At 46.9% G+C, this 12,782-nt stretch overlaps 1 protein-coding gene across 1 annotated transcript in view; it reads left to right on the forward strand.

Moving 5' to 3' along the window:
• The window catches only part of LOC127906087 (sodium-dependent neutral amino acid transporter B(0)AT1-like), a 41,781-nt gene extending 36,383 nt beyond the window's left edge, over positions 1-5,398 (forward strand). The window contains exons 9-12 of the mRNA XM_052469150.1: positions 140-344; positions 553-712; positions 1,623-1,785; positions 4,607-5,398. Of these exons, the coding sequence (XP_052325110.1) occupies positions 140-344; positions 553-712; positions 1,623-1,785; positions 4,607-4,813 (735 nt within the window). The 3' untranslated portion in view covers positions 4,814-5,398. The remainder of the gene's footprint in view (positions 1-139; positions 345-552; positions 713-1,622; positions 1,786-4,606) is intronic.
• The last annotated feature ends 7,384 nt before the right edge of the window (positions 5,399-12,782 follow it).

The following is a 12,782-nucleotide window of genomic DNA, read 5'->3' on the forward strand; positions in this document are numbered from 1 at the left end:
CCATTTCAATTGCCGACATGTTAGTCATGGAACATTTGCTGCCAACGTGTAGAATAGTATGCCAAACTCTTTAACTGTTTATCTATGGATCTGGTTTTAATCATGTCTTTCCTGATGATGAGTCATTGTCTTCCAATAGGGTGTGGAGGGAACTGGTCTGGCCTTTATCGTGTTCACAGAGGCCATCACCAAGATGCCTTTCTCTCCTCTCTGGTCCATCCTGTTCTTCATCATGCTCTTCTGTCTGGGACTGTCCACCATGTTTGGCAGCATAGAAGGAACGGTGGTGCCCCTTCAGGATCTCAACATCTTCCCTAAACGGTGGCCCAAGGAGGCGATCACTGGTAAATAACTTTGCTCGAATCAATTGAGACCCCCGCATGGCGCAATATACATTTCCAACGCAGGGGTCTCCATCTCCTGTCCTGGTGAGCTTAGTGCTGGGCTGGAACAAACACCTGCACATGCAGTAGCTCTCCAGGACTAAAGATGAAGACCACTGGTCAAATGTTCCTTGAAGAAATAACTCAGTGTTTGTGTCTTCTGTTTCAGGTATTGTCTGTCTGGTGTCATTCATCATTGCCCTGATATTTGCTCAGAGTTCTGGTAACTACTGGCTGGCTCTGTTCGACAGCTTTGCCGGCTCCATCCCTCTCCTAGTCATCGCCTTCTGTGAGATGATAGCTGTGGTCTACATCTATGGCATAGACAGGTGAGTGTTCACCTCCTCTTCCTCGCCGATCCAACCCAACTTTTTGAGGCATTAGCCAACACAGAAATAAATCCAAGTAGCTGTGCATTTTGGCAATAGCTAACCAACTAATGTTTGTCCATCTTAATGATGCCAAAGTTGGTAGCCTCATTAACCCAGCCTGATCTTGTAAGCTCATGTTCTGTTCCACTTCTCTTGAAACGTAAAGTGAAACAAAATGTGAGATTCCAAGATAAGGCTGGTTTAACGAGGCTACAAAGTTGGCATGTAAATGTGGTAACCAAAGGTTAATCCTGCACCTAATGGCTTGTGTTCCCGATGAGTATCAAACAGTGATCAGTTCAAGAGGTCTGAAACTGATCAGTTCAATAGAGGTCTCAAACTGATCAGTTCAAGAGAGGTCTCAAACTGATCAGTTCAAGAGGTCTGAAACTGATCAGTTCAAGAGAGGTCTCAAACTGATCAGTTCAAGAGAGGTCTCAAACTGATCAGTTCAAGAGAGGTCTCAAACTGATCAGTTCAAGAGAGGTCTCAAACTGATCAGTTCAAGAGAGGTCTCAAACTGATCAGTTCAAGAGAGGTCTCAAACTGATCAGTTCAAGAGAGGTCTCAAACTGATCAGTTCAAGAGAGGTCTCAAACTGATCAGTTCAATAGGTCTCAAACTGATCAGTTCAATAGAGGTCTCAAACTGATCAGTTCAAGAGAGGTCTCAAACTGATCAGTTCAAGAGAGGTCTCAAACTGATCAGTTCAAGAGAGGTCTGAAACTGATGCATATGTTTTGTCTCTCCTCGTCCCCAATAAAGCCCCCCAGCCTCTCCAACGTGCATTTGTCTGTTTCAGAGTGGTTGAGTACAGCAGGAGACAAATGTCCTTCTTCCATGAAGTTAATTAAGTCTTATTCTACAGGTTTAACAAGGACATAGAGTTCATGATTGGTCACAAGCCCAACCTGTTCTGGCAGGTGACCTGGAGGTTCGTCAGCCCTTTAATCGTTTTAGTAATCTTCGTCTTCTACTTCGTCACCAAAGTCAGCTCCAACGTCACCTACATCGCCTGGAATCCAAGCTCGGTAATGTTTCTCCACTGCGTTCAAATCTGGTTGCCGTATTGAAAAAGCGTCTGAGAGTAGGATTACTGATCAGTGATCAGTTTTACCTTTTGACATCACAGCAAACACGATAACATGGGCAGGAAGGAGCTGATCCTAGATCTGCACTCCTACTCTGAGAAGTTCTAATCCCTCCCAGATGATAACCTACTGAACACCAGGTTTTGTTAAACTACGCCACCCCTTTTTTTAATTTTTACCTTTATTTAACCAGGCAAGTCAGTTAAGAACATATTCTTATTTTCAATGACGGCCTGGGAACAGTGGGTTAACTGGTCTAGGAACAGTGAGTTAACTGGTCTAGGAACAGTGGGTTAACTGGTCTAGGAACAGAGGGTTAACTGGTCTAGGAACAGTGGGTTAACTGATCTAGGAACAGTGGGTTAACTGGTCTAGGAACAGTGGGTTAACTGGTCTAGGAACAGTGGGTTAACTGGTCTAGGAACAGTGGGTTAACTGGTCTAGGAACAGTGGGTTAACTGGTCTAGGAACAGTGGGGTTAACTGGTCTAAGAACACTGGGTTAACTGGTCTAAGAACAATGGGTTAACTGGTCTAGGAACAGTGGGTTAACTGGTCTAGGAACAGTAGGTTAACTGGTCTAGGAACAGTAGGTTAACTGGTCTAGGAACAGTAGGTTAACTGGTCTAGGAACAGTGGGTTAACTGGTCTAGGAACAGTGGGTTAACTGGTCTAGGAACAGTGGGTTAACTGGTCTAGGAACAGTGGGTTAACTGGTCTAGGAACAGTGGGTTAACTGGTCTAGGAACAGTGGGTTAACTGGTCTAGGAACAGTGGGTTAACTGGTCTAGGAACAGTGGGTTAACTGGTCTAGGAACAGTGGGTTAACTGGTCTAGGAACAGTGGGTTAACTGGTCTAGGAACACTGGGTTAACTGGTCTAGGAACAATGGGTTAACTGGTCTAAGAACAGTGGGTTAACTGGTCTAGGAACAGTGGGTTAACTGGTCTAGGAACAGTAGGTTAACTGGTCTAGGAACAGTGGGTTAACTGGTCTAGGAACAGTGGGTTAACTGGTCTAGGAACAGTGGGTTAACTGGTCTAGGAACAGTGGGGTTAACTGGTCTAGGAACAGTGGGTTAACTGGTCTAGGAACAGTGGGTTAACTGGTCTAGGAACAGTGGGTTAACTGGTCTAGGAACAGTGGGTTAACTGGTCTAGGAACAGTGGGTTAACTGGTCTAGGAACAGTGGGTTAACTGGTCTAGGAACAGTGGGTTAACTGGTCTAGGAACAGTGGGTTAACTGGTCTAGGAACAGTGGGGTTAACTGGTCTAGGAACAGTGGGTTAACTGGTCTAGGAACAGTGGGGTTAACTGGTCTAGGAACACTGGGAACAGAACAATGGGTTAACTGGTCTAGGAACAGTGGGTTAACTGGTCTAGGAACAGTGGGTTAACTGGTCTAGGAACAGTGGGTTAACTGGTCTAGGAACAGTGGGTTAACTGGTCTAGGAACAGTGGGTTAACTGGTCTAGGAACAGTGGGTTAACTGGTCTAGGAACAGTGGGTTAACTGGTCTAGGAACAGTGGGTTAACTGGTCTAGGAACAGTGGGTTAACTGGTCTAGGAACAGTGGGGTTAACTGGTCTAGGAACAGTGGGTTAACTGGTCTAGGAACAGTGGGTTAACTGGTCTAGGAACAGTGGGTTAACTGGTCTAGGAACACTGGGTTAACTGGTCTAGGAACACTGGGTTAACTGGTCTAGGAACAGTGGGGTTAACTGGTCTAGGAACACTGGGGTTAACTGGTCTAGGAACACTGGGGTTAACTGGTCTAGGAACACTGGGTTAACTGGTCTAGGAACACTGGGTTAACTGGTCTAGGAACACTGGGTTAACTGGTCTAGGAACAGTGGGTTAACTGGTCTAGGAACAGTGGGTTAACTGGTCTAGGAACAGTGGGTTAACTGGTCTAGGAACAGTGGGTTAACTGGTCTAGGAACAGTGGGTTAACTGGTCTAGGAACAGTGGGTTAACTGGTCTAGGAACAGTGGGTTAACTGGTCTAGGAACAGTGGGTTAACTGGTCTAGGAACAATGGGAACTGGTCTAGGGTTAACTGGTCTAGGAACAGTGGGGTTAACTGGTCTAGGAACAGTGGGGTTAACTGGTCTAGGAACAGTGGGTTAACTGGTCTAGGAACAGTGGGTTAACTGGTCTAGGAACAGTGGGTTAACTGGTCTAGGAACAGTGGGGTTAACTGGTCTAGGAACAGTGGGTTAACTGGTCTAAGAACAATGGGTTAACTGGTCTAGGAACAGTGGGTTAACTGGTCTAGGAACACTGGGGTTAACTGGTCTAGGAACACTGGGTTAACTGGTCTAGGAACACTGGGTTAACTGGTCTAGGAACACTGGGTTAACTGGTCTAGGAACAGTGGGTTAACTGGTCTAGGAACAGTGGGTTAACTGGTCTAGGAACAGTGGGTTAACTGCCTGTTCAGGGGCAGAACGACAGATTTGTACCTTGTCAGCTCGGGGGTTTGAACTCGCAACCTTCCGGTTACTAGTCCAACGCTCTAACCACTAGGCTACGCTGCCGCCCCTTTGGTTTTGAAATAGGAGTCGAGGGGAACTAAACTGACTACCTGTCACATATAGTAGTCAGTTTTGTCTTTCTAGATATTAATAATTATAACTGATAGCATTTACTGTATGTAGTGCTTTTCCATATGTCAAACCGTTGTAAGAGGAGAAGCTCCCCTCAACCACCACCAACGAGCGTCCTTCTCCCAGACTTATTTCTCATCTCTGTGACCTGCAGGACGACTTCCCCACTCTGGAGGTGTTGGAGTATCCTGCTTGGATTTACGTCATCATCTTTATCCTGGCAGGAGTCCCCAGTCTGGTGGTGCCAGGCACGGCCATATTCAAACTCATACGGAGATGTTGCGGCAACAGAAATGTCTACGGGGCAGAAGTCGACACGGTCTCTGCCAAAGTTCAGATGTTTACTACGAAAACGTCGTAGAATTACCACACAGCCAACATCATATGGGACAAAGCTACACTGGAGAATAAAACAACAGTAGAGTAAACTTCCAACATGATCGGTCCAGCAAAAAGAAGAAGTTTGAGGTCAATTCCATTTTAATTCAGTCAATCCGGTAAATTTAAGAATTGAAAACAATTCTATTTCAGGGCAGCTGAATTTACCGAATTGAAATGGGATCGACCTTTAACCCTTTTTTGGTTTTGACGCAAAGGAACCTTTTTAAAAGCATCCAGGAATATATCTGAAATTGTCTGCGATGTCTCTTGGTCATTCCACAAAGACCACACCAGTGCAATGACACTGTTAGTTGTATTTATCTATGTGATCACCTGTAATTTCACTGGTATTTCTGTTAGACGGTTTTTGATTTGTTTTGTTTTGGGCTTCGGGTGCAACGAAACACCAACATACCATCAGGCTATTGTAGAATTGTCTTATTTTTTATTTCATTCTGGAATTACATGTTCTTATGAATTCTGGTGCAGAGTGTACAGATTAATCAATGTGAATATAAAGTGTTATTATAATAGATTATCAAAACATTTAGAACAAATATTGGCACATTGTGTTTTTGTATGCTATTTTAACATATTAACCAATTGTAACGTCGTCTGGGGAAAGAGAGGAGGACCAAGGTGCAGCGTGGTGAGCGTTCATTATTTTAACACTGACCACTGAACAAAACAACAAAAACCACAAACGAACAGTCCTGTAAGGTGATGAAAAACACTAAACGGAAAAATAATCACCCACAACTAAAATGGGGAAAACAGGCTACCTAAGTATGATTCTCAATCAGAGACAACAAAATCGACAGCTGCCTCTGATTGAGAACCATACCAGGCCAAACACAGAAATACAACATAGAAAAAAATAACAGACTACCCACCCCAACTCACGCCCTGACCATAGTAAAACAAACAGACTACCCACCCCAACTCACGCCCTGACCAAACTAACACAAAGACATGATAAAGGAACTAAGGTCAGAATGTGACACCCATGATATCAGGCCACACCCGGGCCATGATTACAGACACCTGTGTGTGTCCTTTGACACGACATAAACTAGTGACCCAGCCGTGTTTGTCATTACACCCTGACGAAGACAGCTTGTCTGTCCCAAACGTTGGATATTAGGTTATTAATATTACTGCATCTGGGCTCCTAGAGTGTGAGTCTCTCCGTTCATTTATCAAGTGAAATACATGGTTTGCCTATGTTTTGTTATGTTCCAAATGAACCTATTAAAACTCACGGATGCTTCCAAAAGCTAAAACCAAGTTCATTCCCCCAGTTGGGATCGATACAGCTGCATAAAGACAAAGAACATATTCACACAAGCACTGATATTTAACCCTTTCCCCAATGCTGAGCCCCTCCTTACACATCTGAACAGCCAATGCACTTCTGTTGCTGTCCAGAAGATGAGTGATATGTTCTTCCTCACTTCATCTGACCTGACCTCTGACCTCAAATTCCTCACTCCTCCCCAACTCACGGCTGTCATGTTGACTCGTACCAGGACTACATCTGTTCTCCTCCCAGAGGATCCCTGAAGAGTAACATTAACATATTTTGGACAGTGTGTAAACGTTATACATTCCCCTCTCTCCCTCAGTGACACGAATAAGTATATTTCGAAGGATGTGTGAGTTGTTTTGTCTGAATGGTATGCAGGACGTCATTGGAGCAGTATATGGCATTGGAGCAGTATATGGCATTGGAGCAGTATATTGCATTGGAGCAGTATATTGCATTGGAGCAGTGTATTGCATTGGAACAGTGTATTGCATTGGAGCAGTATATTGCATTGGAGCAGTATATTGCATTGGAGCAGTATATTGCATTGGAGCACTATATTGCATTGGAGCACTATATTGCATTGGAGCACTATATTGCATTGGAGCACTATATTGCATTGGAGCACTATATTGCATTGGAGCAGTATATTGCATTGGAGCACTATATTGCATTGGAGCACTATATTGCATTGGAGCACTATATTGCATTGGAGCACTATATTGCATGGCACGCTACACAATACCAGTACATGTAGTGGATACATTGTATCAAAATATATATATAAAAAGTATATATAAACTAGAACCGTGGTTCCCAACTCCAGTCCCCCAGTACCCCCCAACTCGTCCCCCAGTAGCCCCCAACTCCAGTCCTCCAATAGCCCCCAACTCCAGTCCTCCAGTACCCCCCCCAACTCCAGTCCCCCAGTACCCCCCCCAACTCCAGTCCCCCAGTACCCCCCCAACTCCAGTCCCCCAGTACCCCCCAACTCCAGTCCCCCCCAACTCCAGTCCTCCAGTACCCCCCAACTCCAGTCCTCCAGTACCCCCCAACAGTACACATTTTCGTTGTGGCCCTGGACAAACATACCTGATTCAACTCATTGAGGACCTGATGATTATTTGGTAAGTTGAATCAGGTGTGTTTGTGTACTGTTGGGAGGACTGGAGGACTGGAGATGGGAACCACAGCACTGGAATACTAGTTATATGCATCTGTACATGGTGCTGCAGACAGCCACAGAACACAGGTTATGTAACCAACAAACCACGTCAGCCCTACGTCTTTCTGTTTATGGGAATTGTTTAAAGTTACACGTCAGCACTACGTCTTCCTGTTTATGGGAATTGTTCAAAGTTACACATTAGCCCTACTTCTTTTGGTCTAATCAAATCAAATCAAATTTTAATTGTCACACTTCGTAAACAACATGTGTAGACTAAAGGGCCCTTCACAACAATACAGAAGACAATACAAAAATTACAATACTAATAAGAAAAAAAAATGTAACACAAGGAATAAATACATCTATGATCGCAATGAGTAATGATAGCTCGGCTATATACAGGAAGTACCAGTACTGAGGTAATAACATGGCTATATACAGGAAGTACCAGTACTGAGGTAATAACATGGCTATATACAGGAAGTACCAGTACTGAGGTAATAACATGGCTATATACAAGAAGTACCAGTACTGAGGTAATAACATGGCTATATACAGGAAGTACCAGTACTGAGGTAATAACATGGCTATATACAGGAAGTACCAGTACTGAGGTAATAACATGGCTATATACAGGAAGTACCAGTACTGAGGTAATAACATGGCTATATACAGGAAGTACCAGTACATTTAACATTACATTTAAGTCATTTAGCAGACGCTCTTATCCAGAGCGACTTACAAATTGGTGCATTCACCTTATGACATCCAGTAGAATAGTCACTTTACAATAGTGCATCTAAATCTTAAAGGGGTGGGGGGGTGAGAAGGATTACTTATCCTATCCTAGGTATTCCTTAAAGAGGTGGGGTTTCAGGAGTCTCCGGAAGGTGGTGATTGACTCCGCTGTCCTGGCGTCGTGAGGGAGTTTGTTCCACCATTGGGGGGCCAGAGCAGCGAACAGTTTTGACTGGGCTGAGCGGGAACTGTACTTCCTCAGTGGTAGGGAGGAGAGCAGGCCAGAGGTGGATGAACGCAGTGCCCTTGTTTGGGTGTAGGGCCTGATCAGAGCCTGGAGGTACTGAGGTGCCGTTCCCCTCACAGCTCCGTAGGCAAGCACCATGGTCTTGTAGCGGATGCGAGCTTCAACTGGAAGCCAGTGGAGAGAGCGGAGGAGCGGGGTGACGTGAGAGAACTTGGGAAGGTTGAACACCAGACGGGCTGCGGCGTTCTGGATGAGTTGTAGGGGTTTAATGGCACAGGCAGGGAGCCCAGCCAACAGCGAGTTGCAGTAGTCCAAACGGGAGATGACAAGTGCCTGGATTAGGACCTGCGCCGCTTCCTGTGTGAGGCAGGGTCGTACTCTGCGGATGTTGTAGAGCATGAACCTACAGGAACGGGCCACCGCCTTGATGTTAGTTGAGAACGACAGGGTGTTGTCCAGGATCACGCCAAGGTTCTTAGCGCTCTGGGAGGAGGACACAATGGAGTTGTCAACCGTGATGGCGAGATCATGGAACGGGCAGTCCTTCCCGGGAGGAAGAGCAGCTCCGTCTTGCCGAGGTTCAGCTTGAGGTGGTGATCCGTCATCCACACTGATATGTCTGCCAGACATGCAGAGATGCGATTCGCCACCTGGTCATCAGAAGGGGGAAAGGAGAAGATTAATTGTGTGTCGTCTGCATAGCAATGATAGGAGAGACCATGTGAGGTTATGACAGAGCCAAGTGACTTGGTGTATAGCGAGAATAGGAGAGGGCCTAGAACAGAGCCCTGGGGGACACCAGTGGTGAGAGCGCGTGGTGAGGAGACAGATTCTCGCCACGCCACCTGGTAGGAGCGACCTGTCAGGTAGGACGCAATCCAAGCGTGGGCCGCGCCGGAGATGCCCAACTCGGAGAGGGTGGAGAGGAGGATCTGATGGTTCACAGTATCGAAGGCAGCCGATAGGTCTAGAAGGATGAGAGCAGAGGAGAGAGAGTTAGCTTTAGCGGTGCGGAGCGCCTCCGTGATACAGAGAAGAGCAGTCTCAGTTGAATGACTAGTCTTGAAACCTGACTGATTAGGATCAAGAAGGTCATTCAGAGAGAGATAGCGGGAGAGCTGGCCAAGGACGGCACGTTCAAGAGTTTGAGAGAAAAGAAAGAAGGGATACTGGTCTGTAGTTGTTGACATCGGAGGGATCGAGGGTAGGTTTTTTCAGAAGGGGTGCAACTCTCGCTCTCTTGAAGACGGAAGGGACGTAGCCAGCGGTCAGGGATGAGTTGATGAGCGAGGTGAGGTAAGGGAGAAGGTCTCCGGAAATGGTCTGGAGAAGAGAGGGGATAGGGTCAAGCGGGCAGGTTGTTGGGCGGCCGGCCGTCACAAGACGCGAGATTTCATCTGGAGAGAGAGGGAGAAAGAGGTCAGAGCACAGGGTAGGGCAGTGTGAGCAGAACCAGCGGTGCCGTTTGACTTAGCAAACGAGGATCGGATGTCGTCGACCTTCTTTTCAAAATGGTTGACAAAGTCATCTGCAGAGAGGGAGGAGGGGGGGGGATTCAGGAGGGAGGAGAAGGTGGCAAAGAGCTTCCTAGGGTTAGAGGCAGATGCTTGGAATTTAGAGTGGTAGAAAATGGCTTTAGCAGCAGAGACAGAGGAGGAAAATGTAGAGAGGAGGGAGTGAAAGGATGCCAGGTCCGCAGGGAGGCGAGTTTTCCTCCATTTCCGCTCAGCTGCCCGGAGCCCTGTTCTGTGAGCTCGCAATGAGTCGTCGAGCCACGGAGCGGGAGGGGAGGACCGAGCCGGCCTGGAGGATAGGGGACATAGAGAGTCAAAGGATGCAGAAAGGGAGGAGAGCAGGGTTGAGGAAGCAGAATCAGGAGATAGGTTGGAGAAGGTTTGAGCAGAGGGAAGAGATGATAGGATGGAAGAGGAGAGAGTAGCGGGGGAGAGAGAGCGAAGGTTGGGACGGCGCGATACCATCCGAGTAGGGGCAGTGTGGGAAGTGTTGGATTAGAGCGAGAGGGAAAAGGATACAAGGTAGTGGTCGGAGACTTGGAGGGGAGTTGCAATGAGGTTAGTGGAAGAACAGCATCTAGTAAAGATGAGGTCGAGCGTATTGCCTGCCTTGTGAGTAGGGGGAAGGTGAGAGGGTGAGGTCAAAAGAGGAGAGGAGTGGAAAGAAGGAGGCAGAGAGGAATGAGTCAAAGGTAGACGTGGGGAGGTTAAAGTCGCCCAGAACTGTGAGAGGTGAGCCGTCCTCAGGAAAGGAGCTTATCAAGGCATCAAGCTCATTGATGAACTCTCCGAGGGAACCTGGAGGGCGATAAATGATAAGGATGTTAAGCTTGAAAGGGCTGGTAACTGTGACAGCATGGAATTCAAAGGAGGCGATAGACAGATGGGTAAGGGGAGAAAGAGAGAATGACCACTTGGGAGAGATGAGGATCCCGGTGCCACCACCCCGCTGACCAGAAGCTCTCGGGGTGTGCGAGAACACGTGGGCGGACGAAGAGAGAGCAGTAGGAGTAGCAGTGTTATCTGTGGTGATCCATGTTTCCGTCAGTGCCAAGAAGTCGAGGGACTGGAGGGAGGCATAGGCTGAGATGAACTCTGCCTTGTTGGCCGCAGATCGGCAGTTTCAGAGGCTACCGGAGACCTGGAACTCCACGTGGGTCGTGCGCGCTGGGACCACCAGATTAGGGTGGCCGCGGCCACGCGGTGTGGAGCGTTTGTATGGTCTGTGCAGAGAGGAGAGAACAGGGATAGACAGACACATAGTTGACAGGCTACAGAAGAGGCTACGCTAATGCAAGGAGATTGGAATGACAAGTGGACTACGTCTCGAATGTTCAGAAAGTTAAGCTTACGTAGCAAGAATCTTATTGACTAAAATGATTAAAATGATACAGTACTGCTGAAGTAGGCTAGCTGGCAGTGGCTGCATTGTTGACTTTGTAGGCTAGCTGGCAGTGGCTGCGTTGTTGACACTACACTAATCAAGTCGTTCCGTTGAGTGTAATAGTTTCTACAGTGCTGCTATTCGGGGGCTAGCTGGCTAGCTAGCAGTGTTGATTACGTTACGTTGCGTTAAAAGGACAATAGCTGGCTAGCTAACCTAGAAAATCGCTCTAGACTACACAATTATCTTTGATACAAAGACGGCTATGTAGCTAGCTATGTAGCTAGCTACGATCAAACAAATCAAACCGTTGTGCTGTAATGAAATTAAATGAAAATGTGATACTACCTGTGGAGCGAAGCGGAATGCGACCGGGTTGTTGAGTGCGGAAGTTCTATTCGGTAGACGTTGGCTAGCTGTTGGCTAGCTAGCAGTGTCTCCTACGTTAAGGACGACAAATAGCTGGCTAGCTAACCTCAGTAAATTAAGATAATCACTCTAAGACTACACACTCTAAACTACACAATTATCTTGGATACGAAGACAGCAAAGACACTACACTAATCAAGTCGTTCAGTTGAGTGTAATAGTTTCTACAGTGCTGCTATTCGGTAGACGGTGGACGTTTGCTAGCTGGCTAGCTGCTGGGCAGATAGCAGTGTAGACTACGTTAGGACGACGAAATACGATAATTACGCAATTATCTTTGATACAAAGACGGCTATGTAGCTAGCTAAGAAGAAATTGCTAAGATTAGACAAATCAAACCGTTGTACTATAATGAAATGTAATGAAAAGTTATACTACCTGCGGACCGAAGTGCGGATGCGACCGCTCGCTCCAACCCGGAGCGAGCACGTGTTCCGTACTAGACACGTGTTCCGTACTAGACACGTGTTCCGTACTAGACACGTGTTCCGTACTAGACACGTGTTCCGTACTAAGATATTTTTGACGATTGCTATTGGTCTAAGTCTTCAACACTTTTTTTTTAAAGTGGTACCATGCGTCCAATCACAGCTGTTGCACTAAAACCAGTAAGCAGCTAATGGGTGACTAAGAAGTTATCTTCCTAATGAATTATTCATCTCGCATGGACTGACTAGGTAAACATACATGGCACCGTAAATGCGTCACGATAAAACAAGATGCGTGAGACACAGAGCAGCGATAGTTCCAGTGTTTGTCACTGGTTATTTGGATAAATCACGATTATGCAGGTGTTAGCATCTTTTGAATTTCGGAAGGGGAGATTTGACCTATAGACGTGTCCGTAAACTTGCAGAGAGAAGAGGAGTGGGGAGTGGTTTCAACGGGAGGGGAGTGGTTTCAACGGGAGGGGAGTGGGGACAATGGGAGGGGAGTGGGGACAATGGGAGGGGAGTGGGGACAATGGGAGGAGAGTGGGGAGTGGTTTCAACGGGAGGAGAGTGGAGACAACGGGAGGGGAATGGGGAGTGGGGACAACGGGAGGGAATGGGGAGTAGGGACAACGGGAGGGATGTGGGGAGTAGGGACAACGGGAGGGATGTGGGGAGTAGGGACAACGGGAGGGATGTGGGGAGTAGGGACAACGGGAGGGGAGTGGGGAC

The sequence above is a fragment of the Oncorhynchus keta genome, chromosome 19 (genome assembly GCF_023373465.1).
Source record: "Oncorhynchus keta strain PuntledgeMale-10-30-2019 chromosome 19, Oket_V2, whole genome shotgun sequence".
NCBI lineage: Eukaryota > Metazoa > Chordata > Actinopteri > Salmoniformes > Salmonidae > Oncorhynchus > Oncorhynchus keta.